This window comes from Oryctolagus cuniculus, chromosome 12 (assembly GCF_964237555.1).
Source record: "Oryctolagus cuniculus chromosome 12, mOryCun1.1, whole genome shotgun sequence".
In the NCBI taxonomy this organism is placed as follows: Eukaryota; Metazoa; Chordata; class Mammalia; order Lagomorpha; family Leporidae; genus Oryctolagus; species Oryctolagus cuniculus.
In genome coordinates this window covers 101,802,449-101,828,125 of record NC_091443.1, presented here as the reverse complement: position 1 = coordinate 101,828,125, position 25,677 = coordinate 101,802,449, and the positions used below count along the sequence as shown (strand labels likewise).

Here is a 25,677-nt window from a genome sequence, read left to right as displayed (position 1 = left end):
GAGCAGGTGCTTCTCCTGGTCTCCCATGGGGTGCAGGGCCCAAGCACTTGGGCCATCCTCCATTGCACTCCCTGGCCACAGCAGAGAGCTGGCCTGGAAGAGGGGCAACCGGAACAGAATCCAGTGCCCCGACCGGGACTAGAACCCGGTGTGCCGGAGCCGCAGGCGGAGGATTAGCCTAGTGAGCCGCGGCACCAGCCAAACTAACTCAATTTTAAAATGCTGATTATGTAGATACCACTAGGCTCCTACTAAGTCATGAAAAAGAGAAACTCTTGCCCAAGTTCCACCATGATAGCCAGTCATAATGAGAACTGTGATGTATTCAGAATTCACTGTGTCAAAGACTGAACTAAACATTGGCAGGGGGATCGCACTGACTCAGAGAACTGAGGCCGAGAGCTGGCATCCCAGACAGAGCCAAAGGCAGAACCAGGACGTGCGGCAGGGCTGCCTGACCCCAACACGTGAGCTTTTACTCCCTATGGCTTCTGCCAGCCTCATCAGCCACTCCACGGTCTACACTTCCAGGCTTGTCCACATGTACTGATAGTATTTTTAACATAATCACAGCATAGCTGTAACTTGAAATTATTTTACAAACTGGATTTGATAGCCTGGTACACATCCACCCCATCACCAGGGCCTCTGGAGTCTCCCTGGGAAATCCATCTCCAATCTGTAGTCCACTTCCTTCCATCTCTGCCCTTGAGTGTACACCAGAGCCTTCTGCCTGGTCTCCCTGCTGCCCCTCATGTCCCCTTCTGAACCCTGCCCCTCCCAGGAGCCAGAGTTGTTAAACTGGACATTGGACCTTGGAGTTCCTGAACCCATCTGCAGGTTCTCGGAGCATTTGGATAAGACCAAACCCTTCACCGGCTCCAGGCCTAGCCACCCGTGTGCCCTGCTCTCACGCTGGGCTGGGCTCACCGCCCTCTGACCATACCGGCCTCCTCCCAGGCTTCAGGTCTGCCCCTTGGCCACCATCTGGGGCACCGCCCTTCCTCGGGTGGTCCCTGGTCCCCCAGGCTCTCCCAGAAGAATGTCTCTTTGTCTCCAACATCTCTTCCAAGAGATCATTCCTGACCATCCTTCCTGACCACATTAGATCCCTTGATTCACCCAGATCACCATTTATTTGCTTATTTTTAAAAGATTTGTTTATTTGAAAGGCAGAGTTACAGTGATCTTCCATCCATGGTTCACTCCTCAAATGCCTGCAACAGCCAGGGCTGGGTCAGGCCGAAGCCAGGAGCCAAGAGCTCCATCCAGGTCTCCCACGTGGTGGCAGGACCTGAGCACTTGGGTCATCTTCTGCTGCTTTCCCAGGGGCTTTAGCAGGGAGCTGGATCAGAAGTGGAGCAGCCAGGAATCAATCCAGCACTCATATGGGATGCCAGCATCGCAGGTGGCAGTTTAACCTGCTATGCCACAACACTGGCCCCAGCGATTTATAATTGTAGATACACTTGTGTGATTATTTGCTTACTATTTCTCGTACGACCTTGTAGATTCATGATGGAAAGACTGTCTGGTTCTGGTTCTTGTTTTGTTCTTCTTTAAACATTGATTTATTTGAAAAGCAAAGAGAGATTGAAGAGGAAAATGAGAGAGAGAGAGAGAGCGAGCGAGCAAGCTTCCATCTGCTGGTTCACTCCCTAAATGCCTGCAACAGCCCATGCTAGGCCAGGCTAAAGGTGGGAACTGGGAACCCAATCCAGGTCTCTCAAATGGGTGGCAGAAAACTTGACCCCTTGAGCCATCAACTGCTGCCTCCCAGGGTGTACATTAGCTGGAAACTAGACAGGGGAGTGGAGCCAGGACTGGAACCTAGGCACTCTGAAATGGGAAGTTGTGGGGGGGGGGTCCCAAACACCTGCCCCGAATGTATTTTGAGGAACACCCATTCCCATATGCCCAGCACAGTTCCAGAGACACTACCTGTTGATGGACTAAATCTCTACGATCCCATGCGGTCTTCACAAATACAAGCTAATAGCTGCACAACGCCTGGTGGTTATCCATTCCTCACTGGCTGTAAAAAGACAATCGTCTCAGACACGATTGAGAGAACTGACCTTTCATGATTGGCAGAAAACAAGGTTTGAAGTCCCTGGATCAGCAATACCAGAAACCCAAGCACACCAATCATGTCACGATCCAGGCACCTGGTGAGCCTAATTCTGCTGTCGAAAGGAAAAAATATATAGATTACAGGTTTTCAAATCAATGCAGGAGGTTTGTGAGCAGCACCGCTTTCAAAAATAGAACAGAACAATGCGGGCACTGCAGGTGAGGATTGTTTTTTGTAACTTTTGTTCCCATTTTACATCCGTGGAGAGCAGAAACACTTAAGTGGCTGTAGCACGAAACACATGGGGGTACTTCGTTGGGGGAAAAGGGAATAAAAAGATAAGTTTGTTCAGGCACACAGCACGGGGTGGGGGGCATACAAAATGATCAGCTTAAGCATTAGCCTACTATAGATTTATCGGATTTCTGGTCCTGCCTGTGGTTGCCTTGGCAGGTCCGGACAGAATGATCTCGTGGGTCTTACCTTGCCCGCGGGCTGGACATTCCAGACTAATTTTTGGTTGAAGGAAAAGTTGCCAATATGGCCCAGAGAGCCTCTGCAGCCCCTCTCACCCCATCTCCTCTACCGTTAGCGAATCTTCCATCACCAAAGAGCATTTGTCACAGCGAGGGAACCACCCCCGGCACATTGCTGTTAACCAAGACCCAGCCTCTGCTTGGATCTCACCGGTTTCCCTTCGTTCTGCTCTGAATCCAGTCCAGGACGCCACCTGGCACTCAGCTGTCGCTTCTCCCTCGCCTCCCCCAGACTGGGGCGCTTTTTCAGTCTCTCCTCGTACCCGATGACCTTGGCAGCGCTGAGCAGTCCTGCTCACCTGTTTTGCGGACTAGCTCTTGGTTTGGGCTTGCCTGATGTGTTTCTCCTTACTAGACTGGGGCTAGGGGTTTGGGCAAAAACATGTCACAGGTGAGAACCACCCTTGCTGCATGCTCTTGGCAGGAGGTAACGACACACCTGCTGAGGCTAGCCTTGGTCACGTGGGTAAGGCAGTGCGCACCAGGCTTCTCTCTGTAGAGTTACTATTTTTCCCTTCCCTAGGCTCTCCTCCTTGGAAGCCGGTCACTAAGACCCTAAGACCAACCTACCCTCAGGTGGGGGCAAGGGTGAGTGAGTGACTGTGTTGGTACTGGTGTCGAACTGGAGGGCGGAATAGCTACACATACTATTTGGGCTTTTTCTGTAAGAAAGAGATATCTCTTCTCCACTTACTCGTTTACTCAATAATTTACATTAGTGTGAACCCAGATATGTTTATTTGATGCTTGGGGTTATTTATTTTGTTGCTCAAATTGTTCCAGCTTTGGCCATTAGAAGCTCTTTCCACTGTAATACCTTCCACCTGCCCCATCCTGGTTGTGTGTGTGTCTGTGTGTGTCTCTGTGTGTGTGTGCCTGCATGTGTGTGTCTGTGTGTGTCTCTCTGTGTGTGTGTCTGTATGTGTGTGTCTGTGTGTCTCTGTGTGTGTCTGTATGTGTGTGTGTGTCTGTGTGTGTGTGTGTGTCTGTGTGTCTGTGTCTCTGTGTGTGTGTGTTTTACCACTTTCTTTTTTCTGGTTCTACATTCCGGACTCATCTTGTGTTTTCCCTGTCCCAGACTGGAATCAGCCGTTTTCCCAGGAGCCAGCTTCTGAGGGGCAAGACACCAGCCACAGGCCACGAGCCTGTAAGTCACAGAGGGTACACGGCGCTTCTGCGCTCAGGATGCTGGGAGAAGGAGCGCTGAGAAAGCAGAGGACGGGCACACGTGCAGCTGCTGCCCATGTCCTCGGTCTCCCAGCCTTGGGTATTCAAGGACACTTCAACAACTTTGTGAGAAAACAGAATTAGGGGCTGGCGCTGTAGGTTGGGCCTATGCCGGCACCCCATATGGGCACTGGTTGGAGTCCTGGCTGCTCCACTTCTGATCCAGCTCCCTGCTAATGCAACCTTGGAAAGCAGTGGAAGATGGCCCAAGCGCCTGGGCCGCTGCACCCACGTGGCAGACCTGGAAGAAGCTCTTGTCTTCAGCCTGGCCCAGGCCTGGCCCTTGCAGCCATCTGGGGAGTGAACAAGCAGATGGAAGGTTTCTCTGTTTTTCCCTCTCTGTAACTCTGCCTCTCAAATAAATAAAAAAATAAATTTTTTAAAGAAAGAATAGAATTAAATTGAAACCCATGCCTAGTTTGGTTTTTTTTGTTTGTTTGTTTGTTTGTTTTTTTCTCATAGTACGCATTTTCCCATGAACTTCTGGAAGACCCTGCTTAGCTCTCTGGTGAGTTACCCACAGGCACCTGCCCTGCCCTGGCTGGAACACAGAACCACCTCATCCAACCTTCCATACCTGGCGGTCAGACTCTGGATGCCCCTGCTGCCCCAGCGAGTGGCAAGCATCCCAGGTCCCCAGGCTTGTGTGGGTCAAAGTCGGGCCTCCAGTCTCCCGGGGGCACCACCGCCCTGCCCACTCGGAGATCTACACAAACACCACCTAGTATTTCCCCAGTGCCTCCTCTCTCGCAGGCCAGCTTGGTGGGTGTCCGTGCCCCGGGGCAAGAGTCCCTCAGCCCCTCTGGTCCTCCTCTGAGCCGCACCTCTTCCTCTCCAGGGCCAACTCCTCCACTCGGGCCCCTCCTCACGGCCCTCTCTCAGGACCATCGCGGCCGTCTCTCCAGGAATCTTGAAAGGTCATCTCCCTTGACAACTAGGGCTGTGGACACCACAGGGATGGCAGACTGTCCATGGGAAAAGGGTCGCTGGCCTTGGCTTCCATGGAGGGACCCTGGAAGGGGAATGAAACGTCCCTGGCCCGAGGCCGTGCCAGAGTCTGGCTGTGCCGAGAGGCGGGACCAACCTGGGCCAGAGCTGGGGTGGAAGGATGGGCGAAGAGGTCATGCCCCCCCGGGGGGGTGGGGGAGACAGCCAGAGGTGGGGGGAGGGGAGAAGGGACCTCTGTGTCCAGATCTTGTCTGGTCCATCCTTGCCCCTCTTCAGCTGGGGGGAGGGGAGAGAGCCCGTGTCCCCAGGGACAGGCACGTTCATCACAGGGCATCGGACTTCACACGGCTCCCACTCCCGGCATCGCCCGCCGGCCGTGCTCAGCAGCCGAGATGATTCACCACCACCCCTGTCCCGCCTCCTCACCTCTCTCGCCACGGCTGAGCGGGCACAGCCTCTCCTTCATGGGAACAGAAGGCAAAGCCGGCTCAAGGGCTTGGGGGCACGAGCTGGCCCCCTTGGAGCCCAGACGGTACCCTCGGTTCTCCTCCACCAGCACAGCTGGCCCCTCTCCTTGACAGCTTTCCCTGGAGGACCCCAGCACAGGCCTGGCCTTGGGGACTCAGCCATGATACATAATTTCCTCTCGGAGCCTGCCTGTGAGTTCCGCCCCGGCTCTAAACAGACTCACCTGTGCATACAGACCTTGGCTAGTTCTGTACAGCTACGGCCCAGGGCCATTCTTTCTGGCAGGTGCAGGAAGTGGGGGTGCAACCATGAGCCAAAGACAGCTTCCTAAGAGCTTGCCTATGTGTCTGGGAGCCAGCACCAAGGCTGTGGTTCTAGACACACACCATATCACAGTCTTGAGAAATCCAGATGCCACAGCCGCATCCACAGCCTTAGGTAAGGCTTCCAGAGGAAGTGAGAGTTTGAGATCTGGAGGAGGAGTGGAAAGTAACTAACCAAGGGAGCTGGGGAGACAGACAGGAGGGAAAATCTCCCCCCAGCAACACAGCAGCCGGCACAACAGGGAAAGGAGGACCAGCCTGGCGGCTGGAGCGCACCCAGCAGAAGGAGGGTGGTGGAGGAGACAGCTGGAGAGGGCTGGGCCCCATGGGGCAGGACCTGGTGGGCATGTTCTGTGTCTTTGTTGGCATCTCAATGGCAGTGGGAGGTACGCCACTGCCGGGTGACGAGATTGCGTTTGTATTGACCAGTGTGGAGCACAGATGACAAGGGGCTGGTTCCACAGTGAGGTCACTGGAGGTCACCAGGGACCAGTCATGGTCCCAAAAGAGGCGCAGGGCTGGCTTGTACCATCCTGTGATCCTGTGGCTGGGGGAGGTCAGGTTAGCCCCAGGGCCAGTCTGTGTGCTAGGGAGTCGGGACCTGCTACATGCAAAGGGCATGAAGACACCGCTGCCCCCAATCCCAGCTTCCCTTGCTCTAAGAATAGAGCCCCCCTTTCCCCCAATTTGGGCGCTCCCATCTCATCTTTACCCAGCCCAGCTGCAGGGGGCCGGTACCCTAAGCCACCTAGCCCGGGAACCGGTAGGACGACAAGGCCATGCCCAGCTCGGATTCTGCTCTCACTGGAATTGGTGACCTTGGGCAAACCTACAAACCCAAGGCAGCCCCCAGACCCCCACCCCAACCCCCCCCCCCCGCCAGCGGCCAGCGGCACTTCCAGCCTCGCCGGCGGGACGCTCGCTGCTCTGCGCCACGCCCCGGGGTGGGCACGGCGCGGGGCGCGCCCACGCGGGCCGGGCCGGGAGGCGCAGGGGCTGCCCGCGCGGAGGGCGGCGACTGGCGGCCGCCCCGGCCCCCACGCACGCCGCTGCGCCCCTTCGCCTCTCCGCCGGCCCCGGGCCCGGGGGTTACGTAAGGGGCCGGGCGGGGAGCCGGGCAGGGAGGGCGGCGCCCGAGCGCGGCCGCCCAGCCCCCGGCGGCCCAGCCCCCTCCCGCCCGCCTGCCCGCCCGCGCCTGGCGGCGGCGGCGGCGGCGGCGGCAGCAGCAGCGGCGGCGGTGGCGGCAGCAGAGCCGCGCAGCCCCGCGGAATGGAGCGGCGCCGGGGCTGAGCCGGGCGCGCACGGGCCCCGCATGTGCCGCACGGGCAGCGGCTGCCAAGCGGGCGGACAGCGAGCGCCAGAGGCCCCGTCGGAGCGGCCGCCGGAGCAGCACCGGAGATGGGGTGAGTGAGTCTGCACCCCGCGCGCTCCCCGGGACGGGCTGCGGGGCCGAGGCTCGCGCCGCTGGGATCAGGAGCTAGCTCCCCGGGAGCTAGCGCGCGGCCGGCTCGGAGAGCCTGGAGCCGCCCGCTCCGGCTTGCAGACCCCGGGCAGGGGGCGGCCTGGGCGCGGATCCTGCGCTGCGAGCCTTGGGCCCCGGGCCCTCGCTCCCCCACCCCGCGGGGCGCAGGGACACCCTGCGGGGACTGGTGCCCGGTGCCCGGCGGCCTCAGAGCCTCGGCCGTTCCACGCTTCCCCGAGTCCCCGCGCCATCAACTCCCGGGCCTGTGTCGGGGAGTGCGGGAGGCAGTCGGTCGTTCTGCACGCTTGGGCTTCTTAGCAGCAAGATGGAAATCGAAGTTTTCCTGGAAAGGGAGCACAGCGGATCATCTCCGCGCTCCGGCGCGGACGGAGGGCTGGTGGGGTCCCGTGAGCCCCGGGGAGGCTTCGGGCTCTGCATCAGCTGGGCAGATGCTCAGAGGGAAACTGAGGCACCCCCATGGAAGTGAGTAACGCCGCCGCGTCCAGAAAGTGCCCGGGAAGCCGAGAGAGATGTCGGGGAGCCCGAGCAACTCGTGTGAGCGCGCGGCGCCGCCGTGCCTGCCACGCTCGGGGAGTGGCTGCTGTGCCCACTTTGCCCACGAGGAAACTGAGGCCCGGAGGAGTTGGGCGACTTTCCCCCGGGGCTGAGCAGATTGTGCAAGACGGGCGACCCTTGGTGCGTCAGAAGGAGAAGCAGGGCCACCCGCCCACCCCCGGACTGTGCGCCGGCCTGGACCTGCGCGTCCCCTGCTGCCGAACCCAGCGCTTTGCACACAGTTGCTGGCAGGACCTCCAGACTTGTGCGCGGTGGCCTGAGCTGGCCCCGCGGCATCACCCAAGTGTGAGTGAATGCCTTTGGGTCAACACGAGCTGGACATGGCCCTGGACGGGGTGGGGCCAGGGAGGTAGGTAGCCAGCGCAGAGGGCGCCTGCTGGGCACTGGTGCCAGTCAGGGGGTTGCACACCGGCCATACGGGCAGGCACCCCAGCTGGCAGGCAGGTGTTTTGTCTTTTTTTTTTTTTTTTTTTTAATAACATTCCCCAAGATCCCTGAAGAAGTAAGAAAGGGCCCAGCTTGGAGCAGTGGGGACCTTTGAAGCCCCCGGATTTCATACTTTTAAAAGAACAGTGGGAGGAGAAAAACTCGGCCCTGGTAGTCTCAAGACAGAGAGAGAAGGTATATGGTGATTTTAACTCCCTGCCCCTGCCCCCACCCCCAACCAACGCAAAAAGTCACCTGGCCACTGTTACGTGATCAAAAACAAATATTGAAGCTCGTGGCTGAGATCACCCAGCTCGGGATGAAAATGTTTACTCATAAGGGCTTCAGGAAGATGTCAGAAAATCATTTTTGTCAGTGGAGGCACAGGGAGGAGCAGCTTGGGGGTTTTGTTTAAACACAGAAGTATCTTTGCTGTAATGTAACATCACCCTGTACACGTGTATTACTCACTCCTTGTCAGCCAGGGCTGGTGTGTAGCTCCCGCCCACCCCTGCTGTATTTTTTAACACATCCACTTCTCGAACGCAAGTGAATGAACTGTACCCGGAGAGGGAGCTGAGGGGCAGGAGCAGCCTGGAGACGGAGGAGGGGGGACCGAGCCGTTCCAACCGAAAATAGAACCAGTGGCGTGGTTCTGGAGAGTGGTGGAGGGTGGAGGGGGAACAGCCAAGAAGGCAGCCAGCGGGAACCCTTGGCGTGAACCCACAGCGTGTCCACTGCAGAGGGAGGCAACACCCAGACCACCTGCGTGGCGCTCTCCTCGCCTAAAATCCCTTCACTGCCCTTTAGGTGTTCCCTGTTTAAGGGTGTGGCTCCCACGGACTTCCTGCTCTTGCTGTTTCCTGCTGATTCTCTTCACATTCCCCTCCTCACCCCTGCACCCTCTCCCCACCCCATATACCCCTCTTCCCATCCCTGCACCCTCTCTCCACCCCATGGACCTCTCTCCTCACCCCTGCACCCTCTCCCCACCCCCATGCACCCCTCTCCCCACCCCCATGCACCCCTCTCCCCACCCCTGCACCCTCTCTCCACCCCATGGACCTCTCTCCTCACCCCTGCACCCTCTCCCCACCCCCATGCACCCCTCTCCCCACCCCTGCACCCTCTCCCCACCCCCTGCACCCCTCTTCCCACCCCCATGCACCCCTCTCCCCACCCCTGCACCCTCTCTCCACCCCATGCACCTCTCTCCTCACCCCTGCACCCTCTCCCCACCCCCATGCACCCCTCTCCCCACCCCCATGCACCCTCTCCCCACCCCATATACCCCTCTCCCTACCCCATGCACCCTCTCCCCACCCCTGCACCCTCTCTCCACCCCATGCACCCCTATCTCCACCCTATGCACCCCTATCTCCACTCCATGAACCCCTCTCCCCACCCCTGCACCCTCTTCCCACCCCACACCCCTCTCCTCACCCCTGCACCCTCTCCCCACCCCCTGCACCCCTCTCCCCACCCCATGCACCCCTCTCCCCACCCCCATGCACCCCTCTCCCCCCATGCACCTCTCTCCTCACCCCTGCACCCCTCTCCCCACCCCATGCACCCCTCTCCCTACCCCATGCACCTCTCTCCTCACCCCTGCACCCCTCTCCCCACCCACACCCCTCTCTCCACCCCCTGCACCCTATCTCTACCCCATGTACCCCTCTCCCCACCCCCTGCACCCCTGCACCCTCTCCCCACCCCCTGCACCCTCTCCCCATCCCCTGCACCCCTCTCCCCACCCTGATGCATGCCTCTTGCTTCTCTTGCCGTGGACAAGAGCCGCCGACCCAGGGACCCCCCTCCTGCCTCCAGTCTAGTGTGTGGCCATCACCTTCTCTCCACCGTGTGGCTGGATGGCCAGCCCTGCCCCCTGTCCTCCCAGCATCCGCTCCTCCTGGGGCAGCCCCCTCGCACCTTCGCAGAGAGAGTGCGCCTCTCTGTCCCAGCCTCCATGCTCTGCAGGGACTTCTGCATCTGTGTGCTCTACCGTGGCAGCCACCAGCTACCCGTAGCTGCTGGCACCTGCAGTGTGGCCAGGGACCTGAGTGATTAATTTGGATTTTGATAGCCACCCAAAGTTGGTGGCTGCCACATTAGCAAGCACAGCTTTAACTTCTCACATCTCATATTTGTTTATTTATTTATTTGTTTGTTTGTTTATTTAAAAAGCAGAGTGAGAGAGAGAGAGAGAGAGATCTTCCATCTGCTTGTTCACTCCCCTAATGGCCACAGTGTCCCAGCTGAAGCCAGGAGCTAGGAGCTCATCCAGGTCTCCTATGTGGGTGGCAGGGGCCCAAGCACTTGAGCCCTCTTCTGCTGCCTTCCCAGGCGCATTAGCAGGGAGCTGGATCAGAAGTGAAGCAGCCGGGACTCGAACCCGTGCTCTGGTGTAGGATTGCCACCCAGCTGGCCCCAGCTCTCCCTCCAGCCTCCATCCTTCTGCTTCTGGTCTTCGTCTCCACCAACTTTCCCCTGGAAACTTGGCGAAAGCTGTGTCCAAGCCCGGTGTCTCCCTTTGCTTGCACATCCTCCCACCTGTTTGTCCTACCTCTGCCGTCTGGCTGTACCCCCTCCTTCTCCCCGAGACCACCAGGTGACACATCGCCCTGTCTGCCCTCACCTGTCTGCGCCGCTCAGTGGAGGTCCTCACATCTCCCCTCTCAGCTCTTCGGGCCCCCACGCTCTTGGCTTTCCTCTTACTTTCCAGATGGTTCCATGCTGGGTACCCCTTGGCTATTTAGCTCCAAATGGTGGGGTATTTAAGGCCCCGTCCTGGTTTGCTTTCTCTGCCAGTTGTGTCCTTCTTGGGCATGGCACGCCAGCGCCAGCCCCTTCCTCCACCTCTTGCCTTTAGAACCACCTATGGAAGCAAGGTGTTTGAAGGAGCCCAGCGCAGGGAAGCGGTCAATATTTAAGGAAACGCCTCTTACCCTGATTTGATCATCACAGGTTGTGAACACGTGTGGAATGACCACACAGCACCCCATAAATATGTACACTTATATGTCAACTTAAACATTAAATACTACCTCTGCTGATGGCAACCTCATTTTTATTTCCAGCACAGACCTTTCTCAGGGCTTCTGGCCCTTGTCCAAACAAGGAGCTCTTTTAAAAAAAGATTTATTTGAAAGGCAGAGCAACAGAGAGGGAGAAACGCACAGAGAGGTCTTGCACCTAGCGGTTCACTCTCCCAGCAAGGGCTGGGCCGGCGCAAAGCCAGGAGCCGGGAGCTCCATCCGTGTCTGCCACGTGCATGGCAGGAACCCAAGTCCTTGAACCATCAGCCATCACCTCCCAGGTGCGTTAGCAGGAAGCTGGATTGGAAGCAGAGGCCGGGCTTGATCCCAGGCGCTGTGATGCGGGGCGTGGGTGTCCCAGGTGATGGCTCAACCCCCTGTGCTGCTACGCCGGCCCCCACGCGTGGGCTCTTGGCATTTCTTAGTTCTCCCCTTCCCTCCTCTTGCCTGGCCCCAGTCAGCGACCCCACCGCCCACTCCTGTGATTCCTCTTCCTCCCACCCCCACATGGGGGCTGTTGGTTTGTCCCGAGGGCTCTACTTCTGGGACATAGCCGGGGTGCACACACCTCCCTGCCTGATCCTAGCTCCCGCTCTGGTCCTGGCCACCATCTTCCCGGCAGCCTCCCTGCTTACTCTCTGGATCCGTTCTCCGTCCCGTCTCCGCACAGGCATGGAGTGACTGGTTTTGACAATCACCAGTCGGATTGTCTCCCTCTCCTTAGCCCCTCTTCAGTGGGGGAGATGCTGGCCCCTGCCTGTGCCCCCCCCTGTTCTACCAACACACCCTCCTCCTCCTCCTCGCCTTTCCTTTCACTGCCTGGCTGGTGTCCTTGAACTTGCCCTCTGCCTGACCTTGGCCCTACGAATACCTTCCTCCTTCTCTCCCTCCAGATGTCAGCATCAGGGTCACCTGCTCAGGTGTTTTCGTGGTTTTCCACAGTTGCGCACCAGTGCCCGTCTAAGCTCTGTTGGCCCTGCAAGGGTAGCACCTTACCCGTCCCACCAGTGTCTCCCAACTCCTAGCCCTGGGTCTGGCCCCTAATGGGCCACCAGTAAGTTTATTGGATTGAGTTCATGCATGGTGGGGAGGCCGTCGTGGTGACCCCTGGGTTACTCTCTCTAGAGCCCACTTAACTGGGAGACGCAAACATGGAGACAGACATGAATGCTGTTTGCTTTGAGTGCTAAAGCAAGTCGTTGGTTCGGCTTTTATTGTGATGTTGGAGAAGCCTGGAACGATGGTTTTCCTCTGCCTGCTACCTGATGTGGGTGGTGCCTACCGAAGGTCCCTGTGCGACTGTTGGGCTTCGTCTCGCCCACTTTTGTTCAGCTGGGATCACCTTGCAATGTCCAAATGCCACAATCTTGGTGATCTGACACCGCGGGCCGCCTTTCAGTAATCTATACCGATTAGCTTTCTTGCGATGTCCATTCCTTCTTCAATTTTCCATTCGTCCCCAATCACTCCGCACCCTGCAGATCTTACACAACCTGTAGGGTTTTTCTTGGGGAACTGCATTAACTAAAGTACAAAGGCACTTCAGGAAGTTCATGGAGAATGCCTGTTGTGACAAACAACATGCATTTCAGTTTCAAAAAACATTTTGTTTGAGAGATGGCAGGGGATGTGGGGGAGAGGCAGAGAGCGAGCAAGCCAGCCAGCATGCTCTCCCGCCTGCTAACTCACTCCTCAAATGCCCACAACAGCTGGGCCAGGCCAGAGCCACCAGCCTGGATCTCAGTCCAGGTCGCCCCTGGCGTTGGCAGGGGCCCAGGCACTTGAGCCATCACCTGCAGCTGCTTCCTAGGATGAGATTGAAAGGAGGCTTGGATTGGGAGTGGAGCCAGGATTCGAACCCAGGCACTCAGATACTGGATGTGGGTGTTCCCGCTGGTGGCTTAGCCGCTAAACCAAGCTCTTACCCTGATTTTCAAAATAGTTTTGATTTTCTGGTACCTTTTGAAGTCCCCTCGTAGATACAGTTTGTCTGACATATTGAGGTGAACTTGTCTTTCTTGTGATCCTGTTGTAGGGATTTTTAAAACTTCAGTTTCTTTCTTTTCTTTTCTTTTCTTTTCTTTTTTTTTTTTTTTTTTGACAGGCAGAGTTAGACAGTGAGAGAGAGACAGAGAGAAAGGTTTTCCTTCCGTTGGTTCACCACCCAAGTGGCCACCACGGCCGGCATGTCGTGCCGATCCGAAGCCAGGAGGCAGGTGCTTCTCCTGGTCTCCCATGCGGGCGCAGGGCCCAAGCACTTGGGCCATCCTCCACTGCACTCCCAGGCCACAGCAGAGAGCTGGCCTGGAAGAGGGGCAGCCGGGACAGAATCCGGCACCCCGACCGGGACTAGAACCCGGTGTGCCAGCGCCACAGGCGGACGATTAGCCTAGTGAGCCGCAGGGCCAGCCAGTTTCTTTCATTTTTAAATAAGAAGCACACATACACACACATACACACACAGATAGAGCTTCCATTTGCTGGTTCACTTCCCAAATGCCCACAGTGGCCAGGGCTGGGCTGGGCCAAAGCTGAGAAGCGGAACTCCCACATAGGCGGCAGGGCCCTAATTCCTTGAGCGATCACTGCTGTCTCCCAGGGTCTGCACTGGGAAGCTGGGCCAGGGGCCAGAGGCAGGTTTCAAGCCTAGGTACTTAGATACAGGACGTGGGTGTCTCAACCGCTAGGCCAGATGCCCGCTCCTGAACTTGACTCTCCAGGGTTCATCTGATCCTCTCTCTGTAAGGTGGTTGGCATCCAGAAGGGCGCAGGTCTGCCCGTGAGCTCCTTCCCCGTGGAGTTTCTGTGTTTACAAGGGAGAGAAGCCGCAGGCACAGCATCTGTGAAATGCTGTGAGTTTAAACAACACATTAGGATCTGTTTGGGGAGTTCTGGGCAGACGTCCTGCTACGTCTTGGTGGCCAGGAGCCCCCTCCTTATCTTGGATGCCCATCTCCCCGAGTGTCTGAGCTGGAAAAATACACAGAGCTTGGAATAGGGGAGGCGCTAAGTAAGGATGCGTTGAGTGATCAAGTGAACGGGCATGAATGAACACCGGCTTTGGGTTTGCTGTTTTTCTTTGTGGAATATGTGGTTCGTCAGATCATGGTAACGCACAGGGAGGGGGCTAGGGGATGTGGAGGCAGGAAGATGCAGGTGGAAGACCTCACTGAGAACCAGGACGCATCAAAGACCTAAAGGAGGAAGGGGAGTGAGCCGAGTCGGCATCTGAGGGGAGAGGCGCCACGAAGGCCCTGGGGCAGGAGCAGCAAGGAGACCAGGTAGCTGGAGATGTGGCGGTCAGGGAGGTGGCAGTGGCCGGCCCATGGCCCTGGGTTGAGTTCCGGTTTGGGGAAATGCCAGCATTGTTGGAAACAGCGCAGGAACTCCTGGCCTTGAGGGTTTTCTGGGGTGGAGGCGGGGGCACATTGGCTGCTTGTGCACAGTGCCTTGAAGGAGAGCCCCAGGCAGGCAGGGGGTGTGTTTTTTATCTAAAGGAATCCGTGTTGGTGTGAAATTATTAGGTTTGTTTTCTGCAGTGGCTCCCCGGGAGCTCAGAGCCAATGCGTGGTCATCCTTGGCAGATTTGTCAGATCTCTTCCTCCACCTCTGATTTCTGTTTTAATACTCGTTTATTTTCATTTTATTTGAATCGTGGAGAGAGCAAGAAACAAAAAAGAGATCTTCCACCCAAATGAGATTCACTCTCCAAATGGCTGCAGATAGCCAGGGCTGGCTCAGGCTAAGCCAGGGGCCCAGGACTCAATCCAGATCTCCCATGTGGGTAGTGGTGGGGGGACCCACAAGGACTTGAGCCATCACCTGCTGCCTCCCAGGGTGTGCATGGGAAGCAGAGGAGCTGGGACTCGACCCAGGGGCTGTAATTTGGGAGGCAGGGGTGGCACGCCGGGACTTGACCACTGCACCTTGCGCCCGCTCAGTTGTACGGTCCCACCTTGGCTTTGCCATTACCCTTTCTCATCTACCACTTTTTAAAGAACAAAGTGAAGATAGCTTTGCTTTTTTTTTTTTCTAATTATAAAAAATTACATGTCCCTCTAAAAAAAAAAAAGTAGCATCATGGAGAAGGAAGTGAAAAGTCCCTGGCATCCCACGTCCTTAGGGGGAGCCCGCAGCAGCGTGTGTGTCTGTGTGGCCTCCCTTCAGTTCCGTGTGTCTCTGTGGGCCTGGCTGTCTCTCTGCAGAGGACGGCTCCACTGTTAACCCAACGCAGCCGTCTTTTACATCTGTTTCGTAACCTAATTTTTCGACTTTAAACATCTCGAGTGGACAGCTTTCCATGCCCATCACTATAAAAAGACTTCCTCCTTGAAACCCACACCTGCCTGGCATTTGCTGTTTTGCTCAGGTTTCTGCATCTCTGTGAGCCTGCTTAGCTATATCCTTGCTAGAACAAGACAGGTTTTTTTTTTTTTTTTTTTTTTAAGACGTTTTGACAATTCCTCAGAGCCGTTGTTTACCTTAAATGCATTACTGAAAGGGAGACATGGGAGAGGAGAGCAGGACCGCGAGGAGGAGCGGGTAATTGCTGGGGCCTGTGCAATTTTGCGTGAGTCACCGCGCCTTAGTGCATCTTGGTGAGAACAGCGAGGATCCTTGGCGGTTGCTAGGGGTGGATGGCTAGACCGGGGCCCCAGCTGCACACATGGCCTCTCCTTGTTTGGAAAGAGCAGGGCAGAGCTCTGTGCTCCAAGGCTTGGGCCCCAAGGTTCCCTGTGGGTGAAACACACCTGGGAGGCTGCACCTGACACCCCCACCTCCTAGGAGTGCCCTGGCCAGAGGCTTGGCAGGGACCATCCCTGGGAAAGGCTCTTCTGGTCCCTGCTTTAGTTGCAAGGCACATTAAGACAAAACAGTGAAAGAAACAGGCAAACCTGGGTAAAGCCGGCGAAATGTCGCAGGACCCACATAGACATCCGGGACCTTTGGAGTAGGACCTCCTTCCTCCTCTACCCCCCTCCCACTTTGGTGCCTGGGGTGGGGGTGGGGCAGTGCTTCTTCTCCATTTCCCAAGAAAAACCTCTTCAATGCTTGTGACAGTGGGCAGTGAACAGATTTCAAAGAACCGACAGAGAAGGGGGCAAAGGCATTTTTGGAGAAAAGCAGCGACCTCTGGGGTACCAGATCCTGATCTTACAGGATCCCGAGGTTTTGACTACCCATCTTGTTTTGTTTTCCTCGCAGCGTGAAAATAAACTGAGCTGAACGGAGCTCCAGGATGGCCTGGGGCCCGAAGCCGCTCATCTGCCTTGGTTCTGCGTTTCCTAGGCCTTGCCCACGCAGCCGCCCCGAGCCGAGTGGGGTGGGGGCGCCCGGGGCACACCGAAGGCTCCCGTGGGTAGCTCTGCCACCAGGGTGCTGTTAGTCATACGGTGCCTGCTCTGCTCCAGTTTATTCAAATTATATTTCAAATGAGCTCGTTAGAATAAAAATACGCTTGTGGGGAACACATTTAGACATTTGTCAAAGACTAGAGAGATTTTTTTTTTAAACATTTTTATTCGCGAGTCTGGTTTGATAGTCGTCTTCTTAGGATTCCTCCCGGGAGTTGGGGATGGTGGCGTCCCGACCATGCACAGACGAGCCCCACGGGAGGCATTGCCAGGCATTGCCAGCCGTGAGAGCTGGGCGTGAGCGAGGCCCTTGGTACAGAGGTGTCTCCCGGGCAAAGGAGGGCTGGGCTGGGTCCCAGCGGCATGGGGAAGCCCACAGGCCCCCTTCTCTGCCCGCCTCGGGAAATCTTGCTTCAGCCCCGCCGTGGGAGGTTGTCTGAGCCCAGGCTGCCTTGAGGCCACCTGCGGCTCTGGTTGTAGGTTAAGGGGTGGCGGTGTCCACAGGGACCTAATTAGGAAGAGGGCAGACCCCACTGCCTAGGCCTGGATCCCTTTTGCGATCGTTAATTGGGGAAGCTTTCCCTTGGGGTCATTCAGGTAGGTGGAGGAAAAGGGGGGTGCTTTGGCCGCTGTGGTCCTGGGGGAGGAGGGGTGACGGAGAAGGTCCTCGTGGGGAGAAGGAGCAGGGCCTGTTCCAGAATGTTCCAGAGGAGCCCTTGGTGGAGGTGGCACCGAGCATCCTCCAGCCCAGGTGGTGTGCAGGAGCACCCTCAGCCTCCTTCACGGGGGGCCGCTGAGCACGGGCTGCCCATCCCCGCCAGGGCCAAGATCCACCTGTCGGGGTGGCCACGTAGGACAGGTCGGACCCCAGCCCTCCCGGTGGCTGTGTGAGCTTGGATGGGTCATTTCCTCCCTCTGAGTGTCCCTCTCTGCTGAGGGACGGACCTGGTTAGATAAAAAATGTGTGTAGAGCGTTTAGCACAATGCCCGACACATAAGCACTCCATGGCCAGTTTACTGTCGTTGTCATAGTTTCTGCTTTGGGCGGCAGGTTGGCCGGTGACCCCTGGGGTACCCGCTGGAGCAGGTGGTCAGGGCTGAGTGCTTCCATCCCCTCTGAACCCTCCCAGGCCACCCCCTGAGCCCTCGGCTGCTCCGGAGCAAAACCTCCGAGACTACCCAGCACGGGGCTCCCAGCCTCACCAGTGCCAGAGCTGGCTCCCTGGCATCCGGTGGCTCAGACAAAATGAGATCTGTCCCCAAGACTCTCGGCTGCTACAGGTGGAGGAATGACACCAGCTAGAGGGCTGGAGAGATCAGGGGAGCCACCCCTTGTAGGCCAGGGGCCAGCGCTGTTGCATAGAGGATAAAGCCGCTGCCTTCAGTGCTGGCATCCCATATGGGCACCAGTTAGAGTCCTGGCTGCTCCACTTCTAATCCAGCTCTCTGCTATGGCCCAGGAAAGCAGTAGAAGATGGTCCAAGTCCCTGGGCCCTTTCACCAGCGTGGGAGACCTGGAAGAAGCTCCTGGCTCCTGGCATCAGATTGGTGCAGCTCCAGCTGTTGTGGACAATTGGGGAGTGAACCAGCAAGTGGAAGACCTCTCTCTCTCTCTCTGTTTCTCTGCCTCTCCTTCTCTCTCTGTGTAACTCTGACTTTCAAGTAAATGAATAAATCTTAAAAAAAAAAAAAAAAAAAACAATGGCCATGGAGAGAGGCGAGTGTGAACCAAGGATAAGGGGTTTCTACCCATTGGACTAGGGATTTGTGTTGCTGATCTTCATTTGATTGTCCTGCCTTCATTCATTCATTCCCTCATTCACTCATTCAAGAAATGGGGTCCATCTGCCTTGCGTCAGGTGGTTAGTCCTGCATCAGAGAAAGAGGCCTGGCCTGGGTCATGGGAGGCAGTGGGCTTGGAGGGGCACAGGGCAGTTGGGGTGGGAAGCAGGAGCCTGCTGTAGCGTGGACGTCAGTCTCTTGGCGGTGGAGGCACGGCGTCAGTCGTGGGAAGAAAATGCTCGCTCCAGAGTTGGCGATGAGGAGCAGGGTGGGGAGTGAGGTTGTGGGACAGAGACTGGTGGGACACAGGCCGGGCGACAGGTGTTGAGAGCAGAGACGGAGCAGGGGTAGCGTTGCCCGGCTGGGTAACGGATCTGATACAGCCTCCAGGAAGGTGCGAACCATGGTAAAAGAGAAGAAATACAAGTACGGACTTCGCTGGGGATGAGTAGCGAGCTAGAAGCGCTTTTCTGTGTAAGGATGGTGGCTGAATGCGGACACGATTGAAGCCGTGGGTGAGTGAGAGCTTGGAAGGTTTGCCGTGCTGTCTGGACTCTCAATCTCCTTTGAGTCGTAAGCAACCCCCACTCCCGTAGCTGGGGGCTGGAGAGATTCAGGCCCTCAGCCAGGATGTGGCAGAGTTAGGGATCAAGCCCCAGCCTGGAGCCCCCGGATCAATGCGGGAGCAGGGCCCACAGCCCTGGATCTTTGGGATGAGAGGAACGGAGGGGCTGGGCGTGGCCAGTGCGGGTACTTGGAGACCGGCGGCAGTGATGTTGACTGACATGGGGAACAGAAGAGGAGGTGCAGCTTGTGGGGGGAGGGGGGCAGTGATCAGAGTAGTTTTTTTTGGGGGGGAGATATGGTGAATTTCCACTCATGGGGGCTGTCCAGCTTGGCAGGGGATGGAGGTTGCTCTCTAAGTGAGCATTCAGCCCTAGCAGGCAGCAATTAGGGGGAGAGTCAGAGATACAGACCTGGGAGCCAGCACCTCGGAGATGTGTTCGACCACCCAAGGAGAGAGTAGGTTAAGAGACAGGACACAGATGGGCGCTGGCGAAGGAGACAGCTGAAGGGCAGGTAGAGAAGCCAGCGAGCGAGGCTGAGAGGTGAGGGGACGCAGAGGAAGGTCGGGGGAGAGAGGTGCGGAGGAGGGAGGGGAGGCTGGAAGTGGAGATGTCCTTGGCTGGGTCAGAGGCCTTGGAAAGCTTAGAGGAGGAAGCCCGGGCACTCAGATGCAGTGGGGGCAGGGCGCTGGGGCACTGATGGATTTTGAGGGCAGCCTCAGGTCTGTTTGCAGGTGAGTTTCACTTAGGGAGTGCGAGTTGGGGGCGGGAATCCAGCGTTTGGGGGCGGGAATCCGGCGTTTGCGGGGAGGGAAGGTCAGCTTGAGCGGGAGTCAGGGCAAAGGAAGGTGTTTTTCAACTTACTGTTTTATGTGTCGTTTAAAAGGCTTAATGCCGCCACTGCATAAAGAGTTCAAGGAGACCACAGCCTAGCAAGGGCTACGCCCAATAATCAAAGGAAAAGACATTCAACTTCACTCATGTAAAATTTTTTTAAGATGTATTTATTTATTTGAAAGAGTTACACACAGAGAGAAGGAGAGGCAGAGAGAGAGAGAGGGAGAGAGAGAGACAGAGAATGAATCCGCTGGTTCATTCCCCAGTTGGCCCCAACAGCTGGAGCTGCACCCATCTGATACCAGGAGCCAGGAGCTTCTTCCAGGTCTCCCATGCAGGTGCAGGGGCCCAAGGACTTGGGCCATCTTCTACTGCTTTCCCAGGCCATAGCAGAGAGCTGGATTGGAAGTAGAGCAGCCCATATGGGATGCTGGCACTGCAGGTGGCGGCTTTACCCGCTAAGCCACAGCGCCGGCCCCCACTCATATAGATTTTTAATCACAAAATCACTAAAACCGTAGTAGTATGAAATTCCTGTCAATCTGTTTGATTGACAGCAAAGTCAGAGAAAGCTCTGTGTTTGCGGCAAAACCCAGACACACAGGCTCGATTTTTGTTTCTTAAGTCAAGCGTGTGGGGAGTTGGCGGTTCACCCCTAGGGAGGTGGAAGATGCTGGAGCAAGGTGCACAGCAGTGAGGTCGGCGGCAGACGGGCCCCAGAGCAGGAGATGGAGAGGAGGAGGTGAAGGGCCCTGGCGGGGTCGTCCTCAGATGAGGTGCAGGTATGGAGGGGTTTTGAGGCTGTGGCAGGAAGGGGAATGAGGGAACTGGGTCAGCTGGATTTTATCTTTCGTTGTGAGCTGAGGAATCCGTCTGGGAGCCAGGGGCAGGTCAAGAACACAGGAAATGGGTGATCCAGCTGCCCGTAGGAGCTGGGGCAGGACCTCAGCAGGAGCCGGCTGGAGACTCCAGGCTGGGAGTTGGTGAAGATGGTGGTGGCCTCACCGGCAGGCCGAGCGGCGTGGGTGTGGGAGCAGAGGCGTAGGCAGTCCCAGACCTAGCTGGTGGGTACCGGGGGACGGTCACTGTGGTCGCTCCCAGTGCTCTGCTGTCCACAGCCCTGGGGGACCCCGCTCCATCCCCCGTGCTCACCTCTCTGCCCTTGCCTGTCTGAGTAGCAGTCATTGTTCTGTTGTTAATAATTCTTCCCAGACCTTTTCTAAAAAATGCATTAAAATTCTGGCCAGCATGACCCCTTTGAGTAATGAGATCTGTAAGTTTATTAACCTCTGCAAGAAGTGGATTTCTTTGCTCCATGGGAGCGGATAATCCCTTACAGGGAGTGAACATTAATGAGCTGACCTGGGGGTGGGGGTGGGGAGTGGTTTGCCCGATGCCTGAGGGCAGAGGCTGTGTGGGGGAGGCTTATCTGCACCCTCCTCCATCTGACTTGGCGCGTGTCCCCTGCAAGATGGGCTGGTGGCTTCTGCCCCTCAGCCCACACACTGGGTCCAGCTGCAGCCCAGAGTTGAGATGGTCAGAGAAATCCAGCCAGAAGCCCTTGTTTCTCTCTGGGTCTGATTCTCCGCATACAAGGGGAAAATGGGAAATGGGGACATTGAGTCATGTGTTGACAAGAATATCTAGACTGTGTCTCACAATGGCCTCTGAGTACCCAGAGAGGCGGGGAGAGGCAGTGGGATTTTGCTGTAGGACCTGATTGAAACACCTGCCCTGCTACCCTCCTGTCACCCTTCAAATCCACACAGGTGGTGCCCATTTGATGCTGGCTACTTGAAGGTGTCCCATGAAGTACCCGTGGCTCATGGCTTCATTCTCATTCATTTGATACGTCAGGCCCGCTATACCCTAAACCCATCTTCCCTGTACTTACCTGCCCAACCTACCTGTACATTCTGGACCCCTGAACACCTCACCCATGCCCCTCTGTGTCGTTTACCCTGTGAAACCTGTAATTACAACATGAAGTCACGTCAACGTCTTGTCATAACAGGCAGCACTCCCAGCTCTTGGCAACCTGGCTAGCATCGTGCAATAGAAGTTTAAGAAACACGAAGTATTTTACATTTTCTAATACCCGCATTATACATATGAAAAGAAACAGATGAAGTTAAACTTTTAAAATATCATTGTTTCCACCTATAATCAACGATGACTAAAACAGACACGGATTCTCCTACACTCCAGTGAGGGAGGTAGATGCCACTTGCCTCCATGCTCCCAAGTCCCCTACTTCTCAAATAAATAAATAAATAAACAGTGACCTATGGTTTTTCTTGCAAATTAATTCACTGTGTGTTGTGCTTGGTGCCAGAGTGAGAAGGCGTGGTTGTGGGACAGATGCCTCTGCCTCTTGTGGAACATGGGGCGCAGCGTTGCAGGGGGAGGGAGCAGCAGGTGCAGAGGCCTCCCTGGGAAGGTGCTGTCTGTGATGTTTGAAGAATGAATGTCGGACCTGCCCTGCAGGCTTGCTGCCAATCAGGGGTTGGGGAGAGAGGTAGGCTGGGGAGACTGATCGAGGTTGAAGGGCCTTCATGGGGCTGTAATGGGATCCTTCTTAGGTTTCATCCCCCGAGGGAGAGCAGATTGGAAGGGGACAGAGTTGAATCAAGGAAAAAGTGGTGCTGGCGGAGGCTAAGGTGACGGAGGAGATGGGCTTGGTGGCGCTTGCTGATGGGTGGTCCCTGGCGTGTGGGGTGGGAGAGAGGGGGAGATGACACCCTGGTGATAGGTTGGTGCTGCCGGTGGATGGGGGGCAGCCTGGAGGAGGCACAGGTTAGGAGCCAGGGCGGGAGCCAGGTGCAGTAGCAACCTGTTCAGCGGGAGGGAGGGAGGGAGAGGAGCTAGGGAGGAGGCAGCTGATTCCAGGAATCTGGGGCTCAGCAGGGAGGTCAGATCAGGCTAGGTGGCTGGGAAGGAGAGGGCAGGCTGAGGGGACAGAGGACGGGACTGCAGGAATGCCCATTCTTCAGCTGTCAGTGGGGGAGGGGCGTGGCCAGGGGAGGAGCCTGGGGTGGCATCGGGGTGTCCACGGAGAAGTGTCCCTGAGAGGGAGGCTTGGAGGCTTGGCCACCGGCTGCTGGGAGGAGGCGGAGGGCGGGGGCCTGCTGGGCTGTTGGCCTGCATGGAATCGGTGAGAAGCCAGGCTGGGAGCAGGTGGGCTGGACGGTGGGCTAGGAAGCGGGAGTGTGTGAAGTGTGGACTGCTTTTTTAAGAAGCTGAGTATTGGGGTAGGCATTTGGCGTGACTTTTATTTTTTTTTTTTTAAGATTGATTTATTTATTTGAAGGCAGAATTACAGAGAGAGGGGGAGAGATGGAGAGAGATCTTCTACCTGCTGGTTCACTCCCCAAATGGCTGCAATGGCCAGGGTTGGGCCAAGCCAAAGCCAGGAGCCAGGAGCTTCGTGCAGATCTCCCACGTGTGGGTGACAGGAGCCCAAGTGCTTGGGCCATCTTCTGCTGCTTTTCCTAGGCCATTCACAGGGAGCCGGACAGGAAGTGGAGCAGCCAGGACAGAAACCTGGTATTGTAGGCAGTGGCTTAGCCACTGTGTGACAACACGGGCCTCTGGCATGCTTTTTACGACATTGCTTGGGATGCCTGTACCCCATATTGGGATGCCTGGGTTCAAGCCCCGGCTCCACTCCTGACTCCATCTATCTGCTAATGCCCACACCAGGTGACAGCAGATAATGGCGTAAGTACCCAAATCTCTGCCACCCATGTCAGAGAACTGAATTGAGTCCCTGGCTCCTGGCTCTGGCTTGGCCTACCCTTTGCCATTGTGGGCATTTAAAGAGTGCACCAGCAGGTGGAGAATATCTCTCTCTGCCCTTCAAATAAATAAATAAATCATACAAAGGTAATGAAGTTGACTGTCATTGGAGCAGGGAAATGGGACAATAGCACGAGAGGCTGTTTGTAAAGGAGAAGACAGCATGTGTGTGTGTGTGTGTGTGTGTGTTGTGTGTGTGTGTGTGCGCGTGACGTGTGTGTTCATGTGCTTTGGGGGCTGCTGCCTGGGGGAAGAAGGGTGACAGAGAAGCAGAGGCCTTGGGGAGATGGGGGGTGGCGCTCAGAGCACTGGGGTGGGCAGTTGTGCTTTAGAGAGGGAAGAGGGAGGCTGCCTCTCCTGGGCAGGAGTGGGTGTGGTGGGAACATCCTGTGCTCCCAGCCCCGTGCACCTGCAGCAGTGCGGAGGGCAGGGTGTGAGGCGTTGGAAGAGGAGACGTGACGTGAGCGTGCTGTCTGGGAGTGGGTGGCGAGGCCTGGGAAACACAGGCCCGCAGGCCTCTGCAGACTGACAGTTTGAGGTCGGAGCCAAGGCTTTGAAACTTGTCCATCCGGTTCTGCCGGGGTGTGGGCACGGGAGCAGGTGGAAGGCAGGTGCATCAGCTTTGGGCTCTACCGGGATTTGTAACAGTGGCGGGTGTGGGATGGACATGGGTGTGGGGAAGAAGGCCTTGGGCAGGGGAGGTCGGGGAACCGAGTCCGGCGTGTTGGACAGTGACAGGAGGTGGGTGGAGGCAGAAGCCAGGCCAGGAGCTGAAGCCCGTGGTCAGTGGCAGGAAATGACGCGAAATGACGCGGGGGCAGGTGAGGGTGGAGGGAGGCAGGCGGCTGCATGCCGGAGCTCCCTCTGTGTTCTGTGTAAGTGTGGGGTAGGTGGACTCCCCCGTTGCGGGGCTGGGGACAGTGTTGTCCTCAGGGCTGGTCTCAGCTAAGGCATAAAGGGAAAGGAATTCTGTGGCCAGGGGCTGAGGCCCGCTGCTTCCCAGAGGAGTGCAGTGAGCTTGGGAGTGTAGAGGCCCTGGATTTGGGAGTGTACTGAGCGGGGAGGCCCCTGAGCGACCCTGGGGTGCACATAAGAGTGGCCTCCTGGCTGTCCCCGAGGTGACACGGCAGTGTTCTCTCCTTGGCTGTGGGAGTGGGGTGGTGAGAGAGGCTTGGAGGTTTGGGGTGCATGGAGAGCTCTTCGGGAGCCAGTCTAGGGGTGTGGAGCAGTCGGCCAGGAGCAGTGGCATCCTACGTTTGGTTCTGGGTGCCAGGTCACCCACGTGTTGGTGGGTAGGACCTTTGCAAGTGCCCTCATAGGCCCAAAGGGCTCCTTTGAACGACCGACCAAAGCCACGGACGCCGTTCCCAGCAGAGCTGAGCCATATGCATCCACACTGTCCACGCAGTCGGCGGCTGCTCACACAGCCTGCACCGAGCCCCTCCCTCTTCCCATCTTCATGGTTCTTCGCCCGGGCCCCTGCTGTGCCATGTGTTTCTCCAAAAGCCCATGTAGCTGAGGGGTCTTTATTTTTTTTTTTTTTTAAGATCTTGTTTGTTTATTTATTTGAGAGGCAGAGTTACAGACAGAGAGGAAGAGACAGATCTTCCATCTGCTGGTTCACTCCCCAAATGGCTGCAACAGCTGGAGCTGGGCCTATCTGGAGCCAGGAGCTTCTGCCCGGTCTCCCATGCGGGTGCAGGGGCCCAAGGACTTGGGCCGTCTTCTACTGATTTCTCAGGCCATAAATAGAGAGCTGGATCAGAAGAGGAACAGCCAGGACATGAACTGATGGCCATGTGGGATCCTGGTGCTGCAGGTGGAGGATTAACCTACTGTATACAGAGCCAGTACGAGGGGTCTTTAGTGTTTGGAAAAACTATGCACAGATCTCAGAATTTTTTTGCACCAGGGACAAGCATCGTGGTACAGTGGATCAAGCCTCCTGTGACACCAGCATCCATATGGGTGCTGGTTCATGTCCTAGCTGCTCTACTTCTGATCCAGCTTCCTGCTATGCACCTGGGAAAGCAACAGAAGATGACCCAAGTGTTTGGGCCCCTGCACCCACGTGGGAGACCTGGATGCAGTTCCTGGCTCCTGGTTCAACCTGGCCCAGCCCTAGTGTTTTTGGTCATTTGAGGAGTGAACCAGTAGATGGACGATCTCTGTCTCACTGTCTCTCCCTTTGTCTGTCACTTTTGCCTTTCAAATAAATAAATAAATCTTAAAATTAATTTGCACCTAACTATGAACATATTTTAC

At 56.6% G+C, this 25,677-nt stretch overlaps 1 protein-coding gene and 2 long non-coding RNA genes across 6 annotated transcripts in view; all 3 read left to right on the top strand.

Moving 5' to 3' along the window:
• Window positions 1-298: 298 nt before the first annotated feature.
• On the top strand, window positions 299-4,540 carry LOC138844746 (uncharacterized). Of its 4 annotated transcripts, none has more exons than XR_011381061.1 (5): window positions 299-467; window positions 1,922-2,292; window positions 3,134-3,198; window positions 3,689-3,757; window positions 4,300-4,540. It is a non-coding gene; the product is annotated as an uncharacterized lncRNA (long non-coding RNA). The 4 variants fall into 4 exon arrangements; XR_011381059.1 differs by having other exon boundaries at window positions 302-467; window positions 3,134-3,186; XR_011381060.1 differs by lacking the exon at window positions 3,134-3,198 and having other exon boundaries at window positions 329-467; window positions 1,927-2,292.
• A 2,224-nt stretch (window positions 4,541-6,764) lies between these two features.
• The window catches only part of HOMER2 (homer scaffold protein 2), a 94,370-nt gene continuing 75,457 nt past the window's right edge, over window positions 6,765-25,677 (top strand). Inside the window, exon 1 of the mRNA XM_051834264.2 lies at window positions 6,765-6,979. Coding sequence (XP_051690224.2) covers window positions 6,975-6,979 — 5 coding nt within the window. The 5' untranslated portion in view covers window positions 6,765-6,974. The remainder of the gene's footprint in view (window positions 6,980-25,677) is intronic.
• On the top strand, window positions 9,760-18,615 carry LOC138844745 (uncharacterized). The gene is made up of 2 exons (XR_011381057.1): window positions 9,760-11,356; window positions 15,524-18,615. It is a non-coding gene; the product is annotated as an uncharacterized lncRNA (long non-coding RNA).